This window comes from Gasterosteus aculeatus, chromosome 6 (assembly GCF_964276395.1).
Source record: "Gasterosteus aculeatus chromosome 6, fGasAcu3.hap1.1, whole genome shotgun sequence".
NCBI classification, from domain to species: domain Eukaryota; kingdom Metazoa; phylum Chordata; class Actinopteri; order Perciformes; family Gasterosteidae; genus Gasterosteus; species Gasterosteus aculeatus.
In genome coordinates, this window is record NC_135693.1 from 11,384,151 (window position 1) to 11,407,663 (window position 23,513).

At 40.1% G+C, this 23,513-nt stretch overlaps 1 protein-coding gene and 1 long non-coding RNA gene across 3 annotated transcripts; one reads left to right on the forward strand and one right to left on the reverse strand.

Moving 5' to 3' along the window:
• Positions 1-1,394: 1,394 nt before the first annotated feature.
• Positions 1,395-21,921, forward strand: abcc2 (ATP binding cassette subfamily C member 2). 2 transcript variants are annotated; one of them, XM_040177682.2, is made up of 33 exons: positions 1,395-1,533; positions 1,648-1,832; positions 4,075-4,251; positions 4,567-4,707; positions 4,789-4,929; positions 5,026-5,148; positions 5,245-5,300; positions 5,386-5,641; positions 5,728-5,912; positions 6,349-6,526; positions 6,853-7,107; positions 7,726-7,791; positions 8,027-8,164; positions 8,237-8,383; positions 9,501-9,585; positions 9,716-9,782; positions 9,909-10,035; positions 10,707-10,883; positions 11,879-12,046; positions 12,167-12,350; positions 12,492-12,627; positions 12,850-12,952; positions 13,038-13,257; positions 14,306-14,460; positions 15,231-15,386; positions 15,615-15,814; positions 16,024-16,150; positions 16,269-16,370; positions 16,536-16,679; positions 18,434-18,592; positions 18,674-18,840; positions 19,167-19,361; positions 21,623-21,921. In XM_040177682.2, exons 2-33 carry the CDS (start codon positions 1,788-1,790, stop codon positions 21,750-21,752), a joined length of 4,710 nt encoding a protein of 1,569 aa, XP_040033616.2. In that variant the 5' UTR covers positions 1,395-1,533; positions 1,648-1,787; the 3' UTR covers positions 21,753-21,921. The 2 variants fall into 2 exon arrangements, with proteins under 2 accessions (XP_040033616.2, XP_040033617.2); XM_040177683.2 differs by lacking the exon at positions 1,395-1,533 and having other exon boundaries at positions 1,538-1,832.
• Positions 10,588-11,694, reverse strand: LOC144409520 (uncharacterized). Its single transcript, XR_013468017.1, has 2 exons — positions 11,529-11,694; positions 10,588-10,862 (listed from the first exon to the last, which is right to left on the reverse strand). It is a non-coding gene; the product is annotated as an uncharacterized LOC144409520 (long non-coding RNA).
• Positions 21,922-23,513: the final 1,592 nt, after the last annotated feature.

The window sequence follows — 23,513 nt, forward strand, 5'->3', positions numbered from 1 at the left end:
ATGCAATGTCGTCCTAGACATATCAGCCTTTTAAATATCACTTGTATACAATACTTAATCGTTCAATTATTTCCTATCATGAATTGACATTTGCTTTGTCAATCTTTGTAAACAACAAAAATACATAATTTCCAACCCCCGGGACTCACGTGGCACTTCCAGTATGTGTTGTAAACCATGCAACCCAGTAACATGTTACAACACGGTGAAGCATGAAACAGACCTTTGATCCCATCAAGGTAAATATCCAGGGGTTGATTCAAAAGCCAGCTTTGTGGGGTCATCTGAATGACTAAGAAAAATATCGTACTTGGAATGATGAACACCTGACAAAGGTTTATTGGAGTCAGGTTATTCAGTTACTTCACAAAACTTACTTCTTATAAAAGAATCCGGTAAGCTATACTATGGAGTAATATTGTGGGGTCTATTATCTTTCAAGTCAAATATACACATTAGACAGCATTGTAGTTCTGTGTTAACGATGAGCGATCTCTAATGCATTAAGTTGAAATCCAGTTTAATTGATTTCTCTACTTTCTTCTAAATGAATGTAACAGGTACCTAATATATACACATTATAATAACAATTATGGATACAAAAGTATGCTTACTTTTATTGTTGTGATATCCAATGAATTGGGATGTCGCTTTAGGTATAGACAGCTTCAGTGTAAATCCCTGTTAATAAAGGAACTGCACTATTGTACAAAACTTATTAAGACTTAGCTAACATGCTATGATGTCATTAGTACAGAAGGTCATGCTATGAGATTCAGTTAGTCTTCTTTGTATACTTGGATTGTCCTCACTTGTCCAAGGCTATCCTCTGGGTTTGCCACCCAATGAGTAAGACATATAACCCCCATGTGGATGTTATCAAACATCTAATTATTAACCGACACACAGTCCGAGTATTCAGTTTGAAAGATCCCCGTGGCCCTGGACAGACTAGACACTCATTCTTTTGTCTTAATATAAATTATATTTGCAACCATGTAAATTAGGTAAAGCGGGACAGAACCCACACATGGATCACAGCTACAACAAAAAGCTTTGTTGATTCTGTTTCAACACAGTACCACAAAAATGTGTTTCTTTGTCATGTACTGTTCATGTACCGTCACTTATTCAAACTCATGAGTGCCTAAAACTAATCTGATTTGACATGGTTAATGGTCTCTGTCCAGAGAAAGCAAAGGCAACGAGAGTAAAAGTGGAAACACAACAGGAAAAGGGATCTAATGAGCCTACTCCCTCCCTTTCCCCTTCCCCAAACACATTCCCTTTTTTGGGTGGACCCTCCCCCTAACATGAGGAAAAACTTTGCAATGCTTATGCAACCTCTGTCCCTCTTTTTTTCTCTCTCTTACGTGTAGTCATTTGCCTGAAATGTTGAACTTTAGACAAATCACAGTGTTGGGGAGTGTCTGGGGGCTGGACATGGCAGGACTTAGTCAATGACACTGACTCCAGTTTTTGAGTTATTCATTGTCCCATCAGGAAGACTGTGTGTGCCGCTGCCTCTTCCAGGTATGAAACGAGTACTGGCAGAGTGCAACCCTGAAGATCTTCTGCCTCAAAGAAAGAAATCATCACGCAATTCAGGCTGTAACCTCTCTGCATTTTCTGCCTCATGGCTCAAAGTCCCACAGAGTCACGTCCGGCGATTGTCTCTGGAGTGAGGGAGGACGGGGGAGAGAGGAGCAGCGTTTGATCGGAGCGGAGGGTGAGAGGCGCCTGATTGTCTAGTTACGTGAAGGCGACTGGAGCAGTCAGTGTGGACCATGTGTGCTGCAGCTCTGGAGGAGTACTGTGGGTCCATCTTTTGGGTGAGTTCAAAAGCCTGGGTTAATGTAGCTTTAGGGACACACTTGGGGTTCGGGGAAATGGCTTCATTGTGGCCTCCGGTTTATCTTAGTGTGCACGCAAAAGATTAAATACACTGACAAACTTCGGCTAAATGTAATTGTAGAAATAGAAAGGATGGATTCAGTTTGATATAATTCAAGATCTTAGAAGACCACAAACTTTCTAGGAAATTTCCTCTGTGTATTTTGTGTTTAACATGTTATTAACTGTGCACTTTAATATAATACTAAATCTCAGACAGGTTCAAACTTTTGGTTTTATTACAAAATAGCAGTTATAGTTGATACAATCAAAACAAATGAACACTACGCTTCTTAATAGTGTTATTAACACTAATTGTGTTATTTGTACAGGGGCTCATGTTCTTGTGTTGATTCCCTTCAGTATACTTGAGACGTGTGAAGACGTGCTATGAATGTAACAGACATACGTTCAATATGAGGAACTATTATCTGAAAGAGTTGATACGGTTTCACCCCTGTGCACAGCGAGCTCAGTGCACATGTGACCGACTAGTTATGACTCTTAAGTAATAGATGACTCAGCATGTTTGTCAACGGAAGGACCTTCTTACGAGCTATACACAATATATGGCTATAATAATCTGTATCATTGGAAAACTTTAAATCTTTTTTTACTTGGAATATATAGTAAAGCACTGTTTATTTATTTATTTGTTATTTACCCGATCCCTATTAGCTGACGCCTTAGCGGCCGCTAATCTCCTTGGTATACACAGAACATGTAAATGTTTTTTAAATGACAAAATATTACAGTGTATAAGTTAAATAAGGAGGTAGTATTATAATACAATTCCAAGCATTAATTGCGGAAAAAATAACTGTACCTGTGAGGACGATTGTTCTTTGGGTAGGAGGTCTCATGTGCCCTATGATTAAATACTATCTTTCTGAAAAACATGAGGAGGCTTTAATGAATTGAAATTTCCACTGAGGTTATAATACACACAGTTTCTTGTTGCATTTCTTTGTCAATCGACTGAATATATTTAAGATCTTGTGTATTTTTTGTCGGACAAAATACAATATCCTCTTCTGCTCTGGGAAATTGTAATAAGCATGGTTTGACTTGATTCAATTGTTCATCAATTAATTAAAAAAATTAGGCATCTATTTTTACTTGTCACTTGTAGCTGACAAGTGTTTTCACCAATGGGCAACTTTTAGCAGAACCTATTCAATGGATAAAGAATCCACATAATTGCCAGGGTAAAATATCTACAGGCTAATAGACACATAAGTGTAATGGCTCTTCCTTAGATAAATATGTATGCTGTTACGTCCACTAATCCTGAAACGTTTAGTTCAGTGATTACTTTTCTGTTATACAAAAATGTCATTGTAAAAAATGTGTCTTCCTGTGACTGCAACAAAGCAGAAATCATTGTCATGAGCCCCCAAAATAAATTATGCCATCTACAGGTTCCATATTGGATCAAGCCTCTAGCAAGACATCTTTCCATCTGGTTAAAGGCTGATTAGCAATCATGACATATCTCAAATATATAATCTATCTTAATTTGTGAAGACACATTTTACATGCCTTCATCTCATAACACCCTTTTTACAGGCGTAAACCAAAAATAATTCAATGAACTCCGAACTGTCCAGAACAAAACTGAAAAGGCTTTGAAGCAGGCGTATTCTGATTTCACTGACTCCCGGTATGTTTCAGATTTTAAATTTACATTTAGTTTACATGTTCTTTTCTAAAGATAAGGACGGTATGACCGGTCTGTCATTTGTGAAAAATCATAGTAGTTGTGTGCAGTCTTAACAGTAGTTGTGCAGGTTCCCTGTTGTGTGCTTGAAATGGTTCCCCTTTTTTTCAGGGTGTTTTATTGACACATTGAACTCATTAGTGTTTTCACTCCTTTCACTCATCATTACTGGTTTCTCCACTACCACCCATTTCTCCATTGCTTTCTTCCACTACTACAGGAAGTAGAAATAATTCACACTGCTGAGCATTTATCCATCAGCAGGCACTAAGGGTTTAATCAAATATGAGTCACTGTTGAATTCATTTCTGATGGGGAGGTGTTGTTGGTCTCTGTGGTGTTCACAGATTAGAGTGTGTGTCATCCTTCCTCATTCAGTGAAGAGTAATCCCTGTGTGATGTCTGGTGATATATATATATATATATATACGTGTCATATTTGTTTTGTGTGTACACCCCAGAATGCTTCATATCTGAACAGAGAAGACCCCGACCTCCCGGTATGTGTAGAGCAGACGGTGCTGGTCTGGATCCCTCTGGGGTTCCTGTGGCTCTGTGCCCCGCAACACTTGGTGTCTTTATGCAGGAAGACACAAGTGGACACAAAACACTTGTCCAAGCACTATATCTGCAAACAGGTAATGCACCTGTGCCCGCAAGGCACGTCGCTCTAGTGATATTTAAGATGTTGAGAGTGAACAAGAGAAAGCTACTTTTTAACACTAGCAACAAATACCCCATTATTATAAAATCTAGCTCCAAGTGGGCAACCATATCATTATTTCATTTTTTAATAGGAAAGATCTGTTTTAAATACAAAGAATCCATCCACAGATGCTTGGAATAGTAATCTGTGGCTATAATCTATTATTTCATATGGTGATTCTTAAGTTAAATTACAGTTAAACAAATCTTAAGATGGGGATTTATCCTTAAATCTTTCCTCTCCCCAGATTGTGGTGTTTCTGTTGCTACTGACTGCCATAGCAGGCCTGGCCATCACATTGGGAGAGGATTTTCCTCCCAGCCAGGCTTCAACAGTGAAAAATCCCGGTGTATACTACGCAAACCCCGTCCTATACGCAGTCACATGGGTAAATATAATAGGGTTTGTATTCATTTATGTGGTGCTCGAGATAAGAAAGATGACGTTTCCTTCATGATTTCTTTGTTAGATCCTTCTGATGTTGTGCCAGGAAGGAGTGAGGCGCAGGAAAAGATCAGTAGACTCAGCCACTCTCTTCCTCTTCTGGCTTCTTCTGGTTCTGTGTGACATCTTCCCTTTCCAGACCCTCCTACGGGAGGGGCTCAGGCTGGTAAGAGCAGAAACTCCATCCCTCTGTATTTTAAAGTTGTTTACCACCCCTCCTCACATCCGCCTTGCTTTGATACATCTCATCTGTAACCAACAGGGAGAAATCAGCGACGTCCCTCGTTTCTGTCTTTTTTACATTTCCTTTGGCTTGGAATTGATTGCCCTTATTCTCTCGGCCATGGCTGACATTCCTCCGGAAGCACAGGAGGTTGTGAAAAAGGTACCCTAGCATACGATACACTGCACCATCTTCGTATGACGACCTGCATTTTACGTAATGTAACTAAGTGCTTTCATTGTTTTTTTCCCCCCACAGAATCCAGAGGCAGGTGCAGCGTTTTTAAGCAGAATCACTTTCAACTGGTTTAGCAGGTAAACTAAAGGTTGCTACAGTAAGAGTCATAGCAAAGACTCACACATGTACACCTCAACGTGCAACTTCTGCTCATTTCTTTAGTATGGTGGTGAAGGGGTACAAGCGGCCCCTTGTCCAGGAGGACATGTGGGAGCTGAGCGACGCAGAAAGCACTGCTGTCATCAACCAGCGCTTTCAGTATTTCATGGAGTCAGAGCTGCGTGCTGCTCGGGTCCGGTTCCAAAACAGGTTGAAAAAGCAACGGGAAACGAGCAAAGAGAAATCCCCAGAGGAGGCCTTTCAAAATGGCCTCTCCAACAATCTGGGGAAAGGCATCAGTCATGATGTGCTGATGATGGTAGGAATGTGCAGAGAGAATAGCTCGACACACATGAACATCACATTCTATTGCACCTTTCAGTTCAAAACGTTTTTTTTCTTCAGGAGGAAAAGGGAAAGAAAGGAGATGAAAAGAAGAACAAAAAGGACAAAAAGAAAGAGGAAAAAGACCACCCCAATTCATGGCTGATTTCCACCATCTACAAGACCTTTAAAGGGGTGCTGTTTGAATCTGCTTTGTTCAAACTTCTGACGGACCTGCTGGCTTTTGTCAGTCCTCAACTCCTAAAGTGAGTCGAGTTTTAACAAAGAACAACCTCTCTCAGGCACTTACTGTATATGCTCCCAGGTTTCCCGCAGCTTTTTATTGATAGTGATTTTAAATGATTTCGCTGCTCATGAGAAACAAAAAAGACAGAACAGAACACCAAACCCAAACCTGCTCATCGGAAACAAATAGAATGTGCTGTTTTCTGCTGTTCAGCAATAATTAACAATACACTTTCAAAAGGATGTTGAACTATTGGCATAGCTTAGAAGGCCACAGAACACAGAGTAATTTCTGACCTAATTATTGCAATCCAGACAGGATTTATAATGAAGGAAATCATAATAATGTATTAAGGCCTAGACGATTCAGAAATAATTAACTGCCACTAGATGCTTGCATGTAGGAACATGTGTTTAGCTGGTCCAATAACTAACGGTTTCATTCCTCATGTGTAGGTTTATGGTCTCATTCACTCAGGACAAATCCAGGTATACCTGGGAAGGGTATATGTACGCAGTGCTGCTGCTGGTGGTGGCCATTTTGCAGTCTCTATTCCTGCAGCAGTACTTCCAGCGTTGCTTTGTGCTCGGGATGAAGGTCCGCACTGCCATCACGGCTGCTGTGTACAAAAAGGTAACAACGTTCTACTAACTTTACCTCAAAAACATTGTTAATGAAATGGAAATAGATTCCCATTCCAGTTTATATCACAAGAAATCACCACATGTGGTTTTCAACACACACCCAAGAGTCAACTGTAAGAGTGAGAAAACCCTTATATCAGAAAATCTCCCAGAGCTACACCTTGAGTCCTTCAAGAGAGATTTCTTGCGCTATCAAATATCTCGTATATAGGTGTTTTCATACTTCTGTGATAGCTCTTCCTCCAAGAGCCGTCTGGTCTGTATTCCATCAGTCTCCGGCTCTCCCTACAATCTTTTCTCCATCCCCTTTCTAAGGCACTGGTGGTGTCTAACGACACTCGTAAAGAGTCAACGGTCGGGGAAACAGTGAACCTGATCTCAGCGGATGCCCAGCGCTTCAACGATGTCACCAACTTCATCCACTTGCTGTGGTCCTGCCCTCTGCAGATTGTGCTGGCCATTGTCTTCCTGTGGTTCGAGTTAGGACCTTCTGTGTTGGCAGGACTGGCCGTCATGGTGCTGATGGGGCCGATCAATGGATTACTAGCGACAAAGGCCAGAAAAATTCAGGTCAGCAGAAATGCAGACAGATTATTACAGGATTATTACACCCTTAGAGTATAGTGCACTGTGGATACGACAAATAATAGGCCTACAATTTTAGATTTCTTCTTAATTAAAGCCTAAAATTTGTGTTGTCTTTACAATTAGGTGAATGCTAACACCCATGTCATTAGAAACATGGAGCACTAAGAAGGAACCCAATACACCAGGATGTACTTACATGCCACATTTACATTACATTACATTTAAAGGGATGAAACCTTTTTACAGAGGTTATATATTTGTTTACTGGGCCACAAGTTCTTTGAGTGCTTTGTGCAGAAATGCTTTGAATATTTAATACAATTGAATAATTTTACAATTATTTTTTTAACAAGTGCTTGGTCAGCCACTCTCTGACCTCCAACAGCCATGTAATCATCGATGCAAAGACCTTAGTCTGACCTTTACTGCAACTATGGCTCTTAATGAGGCTTGAATGAGCCAAATTTTTCCCCGCTTTCACCACATAGGTGGTGTTTTTACATGTGATGCTTTAAATGATCCCTACTCCTGCCTGGAGATTTATTAATCATTCTAATAAGAATTGAATATCTGCTAAATTACATGTCATCTTCTTTTCAGATAGAGAACATGAAGTTCAAAGACAAGCGACTGAAGATAATGAATGAAATCCTTAATGGGATCAAGGTGAGTTGGTGGTGGTTGGTGTAAGAACACCACCTCTGCCTCCATTCCGAGTTAAACAATTGAGCCCGACTGGGGACTCTAGTGAAGGCCTTCCTCAGATGGAGGGATGTTATTACTCGCTAAAAGGCTTGAATGTTATTCCTAAGTGCTTCTTTCATACAGCCCCTACATTGACTACTGCTCCCTCACACTTCGTTCAATGTGTCCCCCTCTTTGCCTTCTCGTCTGCCACCAGATTCTGAAGCTGTATGCGTGGGAAACATCATTCCAGGCACAGGTTGACGGCATCAGGGGGGAAGAACTGAAAGTCATGAGGAAATTTGCCTACTTGACGTCTGTTTCCACCTTCATCTTTAGCTCTGCCCCGGCTCTGGTAAGTCCTGTTAAGAAGCTTTGCAAAAAGGCAAGACGGTTTTAGTGATTATTGCGTCTTTTTATTTTTAAGGTTTCTCTGGCCACATTTGCAGTTTTTGTAGGCGTAAGCCCAGACAACGTGCTGACCGCTGAGAAAGCTTTCACTTCCATCTCCCTATTCAACATCCTTCGATTTCCACTGGCCATGCTGCCCATGCTCATCGCTGCCATCGTGCAAGTAAGGAAAAACAACGGCCGGTACACACACACATTACATGTCATTTAGTTGACATTTTATCCAAAGCGACTCACAATAAGTGCATTTCAACCATAGGGATAGAAACTCAAAAGATCAAGAAACAAAGAAGTGCAATTTCATTAAATAAGCCAATCTACAACTTGCTATAGATAAGAGCCATTATACAGTACAATGCTACAATTGGTTGGTCTTATTTAGTCAAGGTAGAGTCTGAAGAGGTGTGTCTTTAGTTTGCAGCGAAAGATGTGAAGGCTCTCTGTGGTCCGGATGTCATCAGAGAGCTCATTCCACCCTTTCGGAGCCAGGACAGCAAAGAGTCGTGATCTAGCCGAGTGTTTTGTTTTAACTGTGGGAGGAACAAGCAGTTTGGCAGATGCAGAGCGGAGAGTGCGGGTTGGGATGTAGGGTTGACCATGTCCTGGATGTAGACTGGACCCGATCCATTCACAGCATGGTACCTGAGTACTAATGTTTTGCACTAGATGCGGGCAGCCACTGGTAGCCAGTAGAGAGAGCGTAAGACTGGGGTAGTGTGGGAGAATTTCGGAAGGTTAAAGACCAGGCAAGCTGCTGCTTTCTGGATGAGCTGCAGAGGTTGAATGGCGGCGGCAGGGAGACCTGCCAGGAGAGAGTTCCAATAGTCAAGGCGGGAGATGAGAAAAGCCTGCATACCTGCGATGTCTTCTGGGAGAGAATTAGTTGGGTATCATCGGAATAGCTGTGGTAGGAGAATCCAAGCGAGCGAATTACAGAGCCAAGAGAGTTGGTGTAGAGAGAGAAGAGGAAAGGACCCAGGACGGAACCTTGAGGAACTCCAGTAGTATGGGCTCCATGTCCCATGGCGAAGTGTCCCTGAACAAGAAACCTAACCCCTAAATGGTCCCCGGGAAAAATGTAAAACCATGGGTTAAAATGCAATGTAAGTTGCTTTGGATAAAAGCGTTAGCTAAATTCCATCTAATGTTGTAAGAGGACAAGGTTCCGACACAGATCCTCTCCAGGTTACCCAGTAGGTGCAGCAGGATGAGAGAAGGGAGAGAGCAGAGCCTGAGACACCAGAACTAAAAGATCTCTAACTCATTCTTTTATACTTTAGACGACAGTGTCTAGGAAACGCCTGGAGAAGTTTCTGTCAGGCGAAGATCTCGAAAGTGACATTGTGCGGCATGATCTCAGCTTCGGTATGTCCATCATCATTATTGCCACACGTTTGTCCGCTGAGCAGTGAAACATATATATGTGCATGTATAGTACATAATGTCCCCTCTGTCCACCAGCGTTCATTTATTTCACTCTTTGTTCATCTGCTAGATTCTGCTATCACCATATGTGATGGTTCTTTTGCTTGGGAAAGAGAAGCAGAGCCTCTGCTGAAAAAGTAAGTTTGTTGTGTCAAGTGCACTATTACACATTTGGATAGGACACCGTATGGCTGCTGAACATTATATTTGTCCTAACTGTTTTTTTAAATGTTGATCATATTTATTTGATGCATGTTTGGCAGTATTTCATTGGATATAAAGCCAGGTAAGCTGGTAGCAGTAGTGGGAGCTGTAGGCTCAGGAAAGTCCTCGCTCATGTCAGCCCTGCTTGGAGAGATGTACAGCAACAAAGGATTTATCAACATTCAGGTAACACCTTATATCTGTGTCTTCATATCTGTCAAGCAATAATACTGAAGCGTGTTTAGCGGGATTGTTTTTAGATGATTTTTAGAAAATTCATTTTAGGGCTGACCAACATCATACCATCAGATTTGGAGATTTTCTGTTTGTCTCGAAGGGTTACATCACATAAAAAACCAACCAATTTGTTGATTAACAATATACAATAGCTCTGCACAGCAGTAGTAACAATCATAAATGATTCAAATACAATTGCCTTAAAGGTGTATAAAGTTATATCTCTCTATCTATTTAGATCTATATTTACAACAAAATAACAACATGGAACTGAAACACAATTTGAGAAAAACCAATTCATCTGAGTCCATGTTCCATGTTCTCTTGATAATGTAATTCAGGATAATGTAATTCAGGATATAAATAATTGAGAAACCCCCTTTTCAAAGTTGTGCATTGATGTGATCAAAGTAGGATTCTTGTATTGAACTGTGTTTACATCAGAGTCTAAAAACAAAACAATACAGCAGTATTACCTTATGTTAAATAACTGAGTCAATGTAAAACAATAGTATAGTGTATTTATTTGTTTTTGGCCTTTGAATTGAGAGCATCGGGGGCTGGACAACAGTGTGTTCAGGAAGAGTTCCATGTCTGACTGTTATTGTGTTTATGTCCAGGGTTCCCTCGCCTTTGTTCCACAACAAGCCTGGATCCAAAACGCCACACTGAGGGATAACATCCTGTTTGGCTCCTCCCATGAGGACAGGAGGTTCCAGGGGGTCATCCAGGCCTGTGCCTTGGCTCCTGACCTGGAGCTGCTGCAGGGTGGTGACCTCACGGAGATTGGAGAGAAAGTAAGATTCCAGGATAGAGAACGCAAACACAATCATACCTGAACATTCGTCTCAGTTTATTGCAGAGCACCAGATAACATTGTCAGAAATATTTCCAATATAATATGTAATTGAATTGAAGTATTAAAATCAATTTAGTGAAAACAACCTTCAGTACCACTGTTTTAGCATCTTTTAGCCCGCTTACTAAAAAATTGGGTTTACTTTGCGGCGTTATTCCCGCTGTCATTATTTCTGGTTCATTTTAATTTTTAATTTTGATAATATGACACCAGCCAGCAGAGACTTACTATCAGCACAAATCCATTTTGAAGTTGTACATTTTTATTGAAAAGTGTTTTCAATACTAAAGCTGTAGCCTAAATATATTTTAAAAATTCATCAATCGCGATGTATTTTAGACACAATTGTGTAATTGTTGATGTTATTTTAAGCACAAGACTTTACACATTTGATCATATTGGAGGCAGAATTCCACCGGAAGGGCCAACAATCTTTTGCCACATTTAGCCAGAATGTTTTCAAACGGTCTTTTAGGGACACAGTGGTTGTCCTCTGCAAACTGTGTGCCGCGCAGGGTAAGCTAGCTTAGCCAAGCAGCTAGCTAAACATAGCAGTTCTTCAAGTGGTCCGTTTGCTACTCACCCCATTACTGTTTGACACATGAAGTAATTCCTTTGCACAGCTGTCCGCTGCATGTCTCGCCACTGTTTGTTTTACTTTGAATGCAAAAAACTCTCCATCTTGATGTAACAGACTGCAGCTAGCGGCCGTTTCGTTTCCGCGGTCAACTTCCGGTTTACTTCCGGTCCCGGAAAGTAACCGGAAGTAAACAAACGAACGTTACCTGCGTTAAAATATTTTGTTGCATTAATCTAGTCCACAATAATCGCATGGATTAATGCATTAATCTTGACAGCCCTACTAAAGATTCAACACTGGCTGGTCCTTCAAACCTGATATTGTGTTGTTTCCCTCCTCTCCTTTGTCCTTAGGGTATCAACCTCTCAGGGGGTCAGAAGCAACGCGTGAGCCTAGCCCGGGCAGCTTACAGTCAGGCTGACATTTATTTATTAGATGACCCATTGTCAGCTGTAGATTCTCACGTAGGAAAGCATCTGTTCGATGAAGTAATTGGACCCAATGGGCTACTCAAAGACAAGGTTTGTGCTGAGCTCACATTATGCATTGATCACAAATCTGTAATTTCCATATTCTTGAATATTTTGTTTTACTCTCATAAGTAAATTCTGATTTCACATATAAGGTATTTGTTTGTACAGACTCGGATCCTGGTGACTCACGGAGTGAGCTTCCTGCCATACGTAGATGAAATAGTGGTCTTGGTGAATGGAGAGGTTTCTGAGGTTGGATCCTACAACAGCCTTCGAGCTAGCAGGGGAGCCTTTTCTGAATTTCTGGACACATATGCAAAAGATCAAAGAAAACAGACCCCTTCAGAGTCAAGTAATTACACATTTCTTTCACTGCAATTTGAGTGTAAGCATTTTGTGAAACACAAAAGTAAACTGTTGCTTGAATTATTGATGAGTTAATGTGATTAGAAAATGTAAGAAATGTGTATGACGTGTGAACTTATTCATTCAGATCATTACGAGGACGTCGCAGATGTGGAGCTCATACCCGAAAGAGAGGAAACGCTACCCGACTCTCCTCTGGAGGATACCGTTTCTCTTACGCTCAAGAGAGAGAACAGCATCCGTCGCAGCCAGCGCCAGGGCAGGTCAGAGCAAAGAAACAAATTGGTGGGCGACAGGAGACAGCTTGTATGACCGAGTGAGGATTAATGTGAGGGCAGTGGACTTCTGGTAGAAAACATGAGCAAGTCTCTGCAATTACAAGATCTCATGTCCAAATTGTATCTCCCACAGCACTTGTTGTTCTCATGCACTCACAAAGTATGTGTTTGTTTTCTTTACTTATTTGGCATTTTTATTTTCTCCAGTGTCAGACTAAGAACAAATAGCTCTCTGAAAAAATCAGATGATGTCGGTGATTTAAAGAAAGGCCAGAGGCTGATAGAGAAGGAAGCTATGGAAACAGGAAAGGTAATACAAGTTCTTTTTCTCATTAGCACAAATGATACAAAAATAGAACATTTTTCTCAGCCGGTTTTCTCTCTTTTGTGTCCAGGTGAAGTTCTCAGTGTACCTGGAGTACCTGCGTGCCATGGGCTGGGGATACACTGTCATGGTCTTCCTGGTTTACTTCATCCAGAACGTTGCTTTCATCGGTCAAAATCTGTGGCTGAGTGACTGGACCAATGATGCTGTGGAATACTACAACATGACGTATCCTAGCTGGAAGAGAGACACCAGGGTGGGAGTGTTTGGAGTTCTGGGAGTGGCTCAGGGTAACTAAACACATTTTACCCATTAGTCACCTAGTAAAAGTGACTAAGTTAGGACTCCAGCACGGTGGCATTCATTTACTCATTTTATTCTTAGCAGGGAAGCCAATAAGCTTATTCCAAATCAAACTACTCCATTAATAGTTGCTTTGAAAGAAAAATGCTTTTTCTTTTTGGCCCTACACTAATGACAATTATTGTCAACACTCCATTTTAAGCATTTGAGAGTGACTTACACAAAATTGAAATAACATTTTTCTCAAACAAGTTTTGAAAATGAAGACTGTGTCTTATTGAAGTGCAGATAATGTGATTTCAATTCTAACAGTGACTCTTAAAAAAGAGAAAAAATGATATAACACCAGGGAACATCAGAGAACTAACAAGCCTTATGATGGAATAGTAGTGTGTATCTCCAGACACTTTACATTTTGTGAATATTTAATTGTTTTGATTCACATTTGAAACAGCATCTTTGTGTGTTTTACAAAAACGAGTAGATTTTTGGTTCAAGAAGAAACGTACTACCATTGCGTTTTAAAAGGGTGGTTTACATTCTAAGACAGCATACTACAGATGACATTACTGCTCAAGGTCAAACATTTCCATTACCAGTATTTAAGGTCATACAGGTTTTGTTCCTTAATAGCAGTTGTGGTTTCTCTTGCTTTGGTCAGATGAGGGAGTTAACTTAATTGTCTTACATGAATTGTGAAAAAGATTGCACCTGTATTGAAACACAATATTTGTGAGTGACTTAAGGTGACCCTATTAACATAAAGCAATGATTTGATTCAAATATTTGATTCATTTTACTGCTGCCTTCTGCCAAGGAGTTATTGTAGTTGTCCCTCTCCTGAAACAGAACATATCGGGTGATAGTCAGTACCTTTTTCCCCCACACTGAGAAAAGTGCTGTCCAAAAAGCTGCTGACGCATTCCTGTTAAGTGCCTCTCTTGGATGTTGTTTATCGTGTTCCATTTTTTGCAACTGTGGACAAATTCTCTTTCTTCTAATTTTGTTATATGCTTTGCGTATCTTTTCTGGCAGGCCTCTTTGTGTTTTTGGGAACACTTCTCATGGCCAATGCCTCGGTTGACGCGTCACGCACTCTGCATTCAAGGCTGCTTAACAACATACTTCGAGTTCCCATGGTATTCTTCGACACCACACCTATTGGAAGAGTGGTCAACCGCTTCGCAAAGGTAGAATTCATCATTTGACTGAACTAAAAATTCATCACTTTTTTCCCTTTTTCTTTCTATTGTACGGACATATCTTCTTACCCTTGTAATTTCAGTAGGTTTGCATAAAGTCATCTCAGTTAAAGGCCTGATATGACAGAAAAATCCACTGGACTGCGGCTGTTTTGCTACTGTAAACAAATATCAATTTGGCACTCAAAATGTATTGCCATGGAGACTCCGTGGTTCCTATTGAAAAAGGAAAAAAGTGGAGGCACTTGAAGCCATCTCATTTTTATCCTATGTGATTCTCCATTTAATTCAAATGTGTGCTGGCCAAACTCCAATTCCACAGATGTTAATGAACACCTCTTGATCCATTGATATTTTCTTTTTCTCTGGGTGCACCGTAATAACTTTTTATGTGGGCCATGCCCGTATCGCATTACAATCCCTGTTATAATGCATAATAGTGTGATTATAACTTTTATTGTATTTATTTCCTAGAGCATAGGAAGATATAGGCATTACAAACGTGTTATAAGTCACGATAAATGTTTGTGACTTATCGTGACTTATAACAAAAACATATTTGGTTGATTGGTCAATTTTGAAATATGATACTTGACCTATTGACCGATTTTTGTTATATATGCTTGTGAGTCGTTAAGCTTTAAGCAGATATTAAAGAATTTAAGTATGTTTGAATTACGCATTATAAGTATTGCCATCATTGAAAGGGTTTCCGAACATTTCAATGATGTCTAACTTTTCCATCACTTGTTTTAAAGGACATTTTCACAGTGGATGAAGCCATTCCACAGTCCTTCCGCTCCTGGCTCCTGTGTCTGCTCGGCGTGCTGGGAACGCTGTTTGTAATCTGTCTGGCCACTCCTTTCTTCACCATCGTCATTATTCCTCTGACCGTGCTCTATTACTTTGTGCAGGTAAGCTGACAAACGTAGTAGAAACACGACCACAGAAATGAGATTGAAGAAGAGAAAGCGTATCTAACTAAAGATTGTGTTTTGCACAAATAAAGCATACATTTTTCTTCTGGGAATAAATACAGCCATACGCTGTAAACACCTTGTTTAAAATAGGTCTCCATCCATAAATGGAAATGAAACCATCCAATATTTCCTGTTGATTTCTTTCTCCCTCTACACACTCAGCGCTTCTACGTGGCGACTTCCAGGCAGTTGCGTCGGCTGGACTCAGTGTCTCGCTCTCCGATATACTCACACTTCAGTGAGACTGTGTCGGGTCTGTCAGTGATAAGAGCCTACGGACATCAAGAAAGGTTTCTTAAACACAATGAAACAATTATTGATGAAAACCTCAAGAGCCTCTACCCGTGGATAGTGTCGAACAGGTCAGACGCCAACAACTCACTGTTTTCCTCTCTACTCTTAAGACTCACTTCTCCACCTGTATTGTCCTATGTGTGTATCCTTTTATTTGCTTTTGAACCCAGGTATAGAACTATATGATCTATAATGTATTTTTTATTAATTTGTTTTTAAAATAAATACCTTATTGATGATGATTTAATAGTTGTGTATGTGTTTATCCGCCCTGCAGATGGTTGGCCATTCGTCTGGAGTTCCTGGGAAACCTGGTGGTGTTTTTCGCTGCTTTGTTTGCCGTCATTTCTAGAGATTCCCTGGACAGCGGCCTGGTCGGCCTGTCTATATCCTACGCCCTTAATGTCAGTGGCTCACACACTCTCTACACACACTGCAGATGATGATCTGAATGATATATTTTAGGGCATTTTTGGTGGTATAGTAATTCTAACAACACGATGGGATCTATTTCCTTTGCAGGTGACCCAGACCCTCAACTGGTTGGTGAGGATGACATCAGAGCTGGAAAACAACATCGTTGCCGTGGAGAGAGTGAGCGAATACAGCGGGCTGGAGAACGAGGTCTGTTGTATTGAGAGCTTTTTATCTCTGGATGCTGTTAATTTGGAGCTTTTGTTTTTTCCTTGACTTTTAATATGTCCATATCCGTAGCTCTGGTCTGGATTAGACAGGCGCCTGAACTGCTCCACCATTTCACAACTATTCTATGTGTCTTTGATTGTACAGGCTAAGTGGGTTACTGACACTCGGCCTCCAGAGAAGTGGCCCGAGCAAGGAAGGCTACAGTTTGACAACTACAAGGTTCGCTACAGACCAGGATTAGACCTGGTGCTTCATGGAATCACCTGTGACATCAACAGCACGGAGAAGGTGTGTCAAATTTGAGACCTTGAAATTACATTACATGTCATTTAGCTGACGCTTTTATGCAAAGCGACTTTCGCTTTTATCCAAAGCGATTTTCAGATAGTGGGCGGACATCCATTGAGAGATGTCAGTTAGACAGGCAGAGATCCGCGCTGCCACCTGGGTGTCCGAGGGAGGAGAAATCAGTTTCAGCAAAGATTAGATACTAAAAAGAGGAGTTCATATTGCAGCCTCCTTATGATGAACAACATTGGAATTCATTTTGAGTACCTTCCCCTTTTGTGCCTTTCATCTTCTTCATCATCTTTCCTCTTGCCTGCTCTCAGTTGCTTTTCTTAGCAGGATTTTTGACTTCATTTTTATTTCTTTTGCTTTATTATTTGGAATCTTGAATTTCTCATCATTTACTGTGTTATTGTCTGCAGTGTGCAAACATGCACAGCTAACAACATATAGCCTCTGATGTTATGGAAGTGCCTGCAACAAGTCAGAGAGGATATAACCCAGCTATAGCCATGGGGTTTTCATCCTGTGTCTTAGTTCCTTTCCCTCGCTGGCATGTTTTCATTGATGAGCCTGTTTCATAAGAGAGCCACAGTTAGACCCACTTCAAGAAACACTGCTGCTGTTTCTTAGAAGCTATCAAAAGCTCTGTAGCGCGTTTATAAAGGCTAACTGCCATTCATGTGAAAAAGACTCAAATTACAGTACTGCGCTGTTGATGAGTCCTTTGCATGTTGCTGTTGGTTTTGCCTCGTTGTGTGGGAAACATTAGAGTCCACTGGTACGGTTTAAAGTCATTTTATTCCAGGTTAACATTCCACAGTTCGTGGTAGATTCCAACATCCGGTGTAGCGGTCAAAGTCCTTTGCCCTTCCGGGGTCAAACACCTGACAAACACTGTGAATCCACAACCTAAATGCCGTGCTAATTAGTACTTAGTGGACCGTCACCCAAACTCTATAGCAATATTTCACCATAAATTAACGGTAACTTACTGGCAGCAAGGACGCCCGGAATTTACCGTTATTTTACGGTATAATGCCGTAAATTGTTTTTACACTATTTTACCGTAAAATGAATTGCAGTAAATTGGCGTGAACTTTACAGTCAATTAATGGTAAAATACTGGCAGCGGATGCCAGTGAAAGCTATACAGTGCATCCGGAAAGTATTCACAGCGCTTCACTTTTTCCACATTTTGTTATGTTACAGCCTTGTATGTGTATTTCCACCAGTTCATAAAATATATGTAACAAGCAGTTGAATTACGGTAGTCTGCGATTATCATAAATTGACAGCTTTAACTGTTTATTCATGACATTGGCCGTTCATTTACAAGCAAGGGATGGAAATTTAACTGTATGTTACAGTTATTATGACATACTGTAAGATAGAAATGCACCTAAATGTACAGCAATTTGTTACAGTGCACTGTACACAACAGGGAACACAGTTATGACGTCACACCCATATTTGGCTCTTACACAGCCTTAAATATCTTTTTTTATAGAATTATAAAACACTCTTCTGCCTGCAGAAACAGATGGTCAATGACGGCATAGTGTTTTTAAAAACTATTTTCAAGCTAAAATGTTCCGGACTGCTGCTGTATGAGAGGTACATTGGCACAGTTTTTAGATATATATTTTGGTTTGGATGGGGTTTAAAATGCTAATAGAGCTGTGCGTCATTTTTTTCTTTTCTTTTTTTATGTTTTATGTGAACAATTATTTTCTGTGTCCCCCTGCTACCAGATTGGTATAGTCGGCCGCACTGGAGCCGGGAAATCGAGCCTGACCAACTGCCTGTTTAGAATTATTGAAGCTGCTGAAGGTCGTATCCTGATTGACGATGTAGATATTTCTACAATTGGCCTGCATGACCTCAGAAACAGGCTCACAATCATCCCACAGGTAAACACGACATACAACACAAACTACAGGCAGCATTCAGTTTTAAATAGTACACTAAACTATCAAACCGCACGGGCTCAGGATCCAGTGTTGTTCTCTGGGACCCTGAGGATGAACCTGGACCCATTTGACAAATTCAGTGATGAGGAGATATGGAGAGTGTTGGAGCTCTCCCACCTTAAAGATTATGCAGCTGGTCTGCAGGAAGGACTGCAACATGAAGTCGCAGAAGGAGGAGAAAACCTCAGGTGGGCCATGAAAATAAATCTTACTCTTCTGAGAACTATTTTTTCTGTGAGTGCAAAGCCGCTTACTTTTAGTTGGGTTAAAAAGTACACACACAGTTAACACACGGGTAAATTGCATAGAATCAACTCAAAGATTTGTAAGAAAAGATAAGACATGAAATACAATCCTGTGAGGAAATTAGTTATTAGCACGGAGCTGCTGCATCGCACAATCCCGTTTTAGACCCCGGGCCCGATTCTGCGTTGCAGCTGGTCTGATGCTTTGTGGTGTATTTGTTTTATCTGCGGGTAAGAAGAGAATCTTCAGCATATGGCTCTTTTTTCAGTGTTGGACAGAGGCAGCTGCTGTGTCTGGCGCGGGCGCTGCTGAGGAGGACACGCATCCTAATCCTGGATGAGGCGACAGCAGCTGTGGACCTGGAGACAGACGACCTCATTCAGAACACCATCCGCAAAGAGTTTTCACACTGTACTGTCCTCACCATCGCCCACCGCCTGCACAGCATCATGGACAGCTCCAGGTCAGTTAATATACCTTGATGAGGTGTCACTGCATTCTATAATAGCTATATTTGTTTCTTCCTCAACTTGAGTATAGTGTTGAAATCACATTTGATCTTTACACATTATTTATGCAACATCTTCTCATGGGCTAATGCTTCCCTGTTATATTGTGAAAGTTCTTTAAATAAAACACATGCAGCTTTTACGATCAAAGAATATTCCCATCTCAAAGTTCTACTGCTGACCAGACCTGTTGCTCCATTTACTACATTTGATTATTCAAAGCATTCAAGACTTTTTGTCGGTTTATTCTAAGCAGCTTGAAAACAGCAGTTGGTGAAGTAGATTTCCACTTGTTTGTTTGTTTTGAAGCTTTTGAACGTCATGCGTGTGACTTTACATGTTCAAACTCCATTATTCTAAGCACTTTTAGGTTAGATTTGTCCAAACATTGAAATGATTTTGAATACTTGTTTGCTTGTCAAATCTTTTTTTGATTTGATTTTGTCCCAAACAATGGGCTAGTCGTACTCAGTTTTTCATGTGACAGGAGTCCAGCCAGTAGGGTTACCAGTGTTATGACCAAAGCCCAACGGCCACAGCTGTGACATCCAAGTCAGCTTTTGGGCCACATCGATTAAGAATAAAATGGGAAATTCTGAGTTCAAAGTCTTCAGTAGCTTTTCCGGCAACCCCACCATAGACTGTGGGTGAGGGGAGGAGTCTGAGTATGAATGGATTTATTCATCGTATTCTACAGTTATCCATTTGAAATATACTGAAAGATACAATTTAACAAGCTGCAATACACACATAAGCAAAAACAAATGTGATTCCAAAACTATTTTTGTATGTACTTTTTATTTTTTAAAGGAGCTGTGTTTCAAATATTTCCACACTACCCGATGCCACATCCAGTTCTCAGTATACTTCCACTCGTTGACCTCGGTCCTTCCAGAATTCACTTCTAACTTCAGCCAGGGACTTGTCACGTCCTTGCTGTCACTACTGAGATATAATGGTGCTCACCTGCTATTACTAAAAGAGCCTTTATTGGAGCTGTTCTCGTAGCCTCTAAGCGTCGTGTTTAGGATCCACACTGAACCCATTTCAATCTTTCTAACTTGGTCATATATGCTTTTGCTATTTACTCCCTTAACCAATAAATAAACTGAAGCGAAGCAGGAACAATTTTACCCTTTTTTGGCAGCATGATTTTTCTTACTGTACAATAAGGATTTCAACTACAAAATGCTGCGTCCATTTTTTATCATTGACCGAATCCAAAAGGTTAACAGACAACATCAATAGTTTAAAATAACTAAGTTGTTAGATACACATTTATTTTGAAAAACCTAAATAATAGCACTCTATGTGAAGCCCATGTCTGTGATGCATTGAACACAAGTAGAATGTGTTTTATAGTTACACACCGATAAGTATTCATACAAAACATTCATTATCATTATTCATAGATGCTGGTCAATACATTATTCATTTTTTATATCCCACGTTTATTATTGATGTAAAGTATTATGAATACTTGTGAGTGTATATTACTCATATACTTATTATAATTCTATTGCATTACAAGTATGTTTATCATGAATACAATAGTCTGTGTATTGACTTTGTATGACAGTCTTTTAACTAACATCTGAAGAAATGTCAGGTCCACAACGTGTTGGGCACTCAAACGTGAACTCATGACTTCAGCAAAGCAAGAAGAGGGGGCACTTTCATCTGCAGCACTTTGATAGCAGATGCTGCCTCTGACTGCATTTCCCTTTGGTAAACAAAGCTTTGAATAAATATGTATGACCTTTTTGTGAAATTTAGGTTGTGTGTAAAGAACCCCAAAGTGTTTTTTCATTCAGTCATCAAATTTATCTTATGCATTGCCTCTTTACTTTCCCTGGAGGTCACCCGCATAGAGCTCATCCTTCCATTTTATTTCATTAAAACATCAATCTTGATCTGGAGCATATGCATCATGCCTTTAAAACAGACAATTCCTAGGCAGTTTTTCCATCTCATTCAGGGATCACCCACATGGAAAAACATCTACATCAAAATCTGACTGTAATTCTTAACTGAAAGAGAGAACTATACCATCTCATACCTCATATACCTATTCTTAATTAACCATACAAATGGCCACACATCCATTTCCTTTCAACTTGAGCTTGGAAGTTAACTGCTGTCAAATCACCCTTCTCTGGTAGCCATTATTTGCTCGGTGGATTACACTTCCTCCCTTTGTTCTCTCTCTCCACAGGGTGATGGTGCTTGATGCTGGTAGAATAGTGGAGTTTGATTCTCCAAGCAACCTGCTTCAAAAACACGGCCATTTCTATGCAATGGCAAAGGATGCAGGGATTAACCAAGAAGACACCACGGTTCTTTGATTCTGCACTTGTACTTTTTATTTTATTCCATGAATTGCTTTTGTTGTTTAATTTAAAAACCAGAAACGGGCATTACTATTTACTAATATTGTAACATCTGTATTAAAAAAAGAAGTCATATCCTGTATGTAAATAATTGTTATGTTAAACAATAAAATCCCTTTTCAAATACTGCTTCACTTTTTTTGATACAAACAACTAAATCTGTAGTTTAAACTCAGTGTCATATTGAAAACTGGGTTAACTAAGTTTTAAAAGGAACAGGTGTACATTTTGGGAAAGTCAGATGAGAGGATGGTTACGTCAACCAATGCGTACTCTGCAGAACAACGCGGAGCCTAAGCCGACTTTGGTTGTGTTGAAATGTGGCCGTCTTTCTGTGCACCTTCTGTGCAGCACCACTTCGTGCAAAATAGATGGTCGGGCAAAGAAGGGCAATTTCAATCCAAATGTCTCCATCAAAAAAAATGCACATTGCAGCAGCGAAAATGATTCTGTGATATAACAAGTTACGCACCTACACACTTTGAAGAGACAACCATAGATTGTGTGACCATTTGAGGGAAACAGATTGGAAATACTGTCTGTTTCAAGGTGGTTGGAGATTTTTTTGCATTACATTTTTACTCTTGTTTTTCTACTCAAGACGTTATGTATACTTTTACTTCTACTTAAGTACTTTTTTTCCTGCTCGTTGATTGAATATCTGCAAGAAATATCCAGACATTATCTCTTCTGAAACAGTGCTGATAGGCAAACAGGATCCACACACACACTATCACACTAACTTGCATGTAAAAACATGCTCCAATGACTTGAGAGATTGAAATTCGGGGAGGACGGGAGGGAGGCAGGGAGGGAAGGAAGGGGAGAGAGAGAGAGAGAGAGAGAGAGAGAGAGAGAGAGAAGCTGAGCAGAAGAGAAGTGAGCTTATTGCAGTTGTCTTTTGTTGTGAAGAGAGCCGGCTTCACCCTGGGTTTTATTCCTCTATAAGGTAAGTCGACACATTATTTATCCAAAAGACTATCAAATATAAACTGAACAATAAAATATATATATATATATATTTCTTTTTTTCTTCCGACTGAATATATTGGCAGCATAACAGGTTGTACAAGACGTGTTCGGATTTTAATTTCAAGAGATCTCTTCAATTAATGTTTGACAGATGAATTTAATTGCAGCCATGCACTCAGCATTCTGTGCTCTCAGATAACACCATTCTCCTTCTACTGTCATTTTGCTAATACATTCACATGGTGAATTTGAGCTCTAGCTGAGAGCTGTAAATGCAACAGCTATACGAGTGAATGACTTATGTGATAATGGAATGTGTGCTTGCTGATGTATAATTTTAAACTCCTTCAAATATGCATGTGTCTGTAATTGCTGAATGAATCATTTTATTAGATGTGTTTGTATGAATGTTTATAGGCTTATAGTAAATTTAGGTGAATGAGCAATGCTTTTTGACAACTGCATCTGAAAATCACAGTGTCTTTAGGTATAGAAATAGTGTATATGCTATCAACATTATATTTATTATTATAAATTAACAAAATGAGCCAGAAGGAATTAGTGCACATTTGAGAAATTATGTTCTCCACAAAAAAGGAAGAACGTGGAATTGTTAATTGCGAGATTCATCTTTTCTCATTTTCTTCTCTCAGAGATAATAATCGAGAGGCCGTTTAAGATTATCCCAGTGGGATGAAATTGCAAGCAGCGGCCCTCCACTTATCTTCTTCTGGCTGGTTGTTC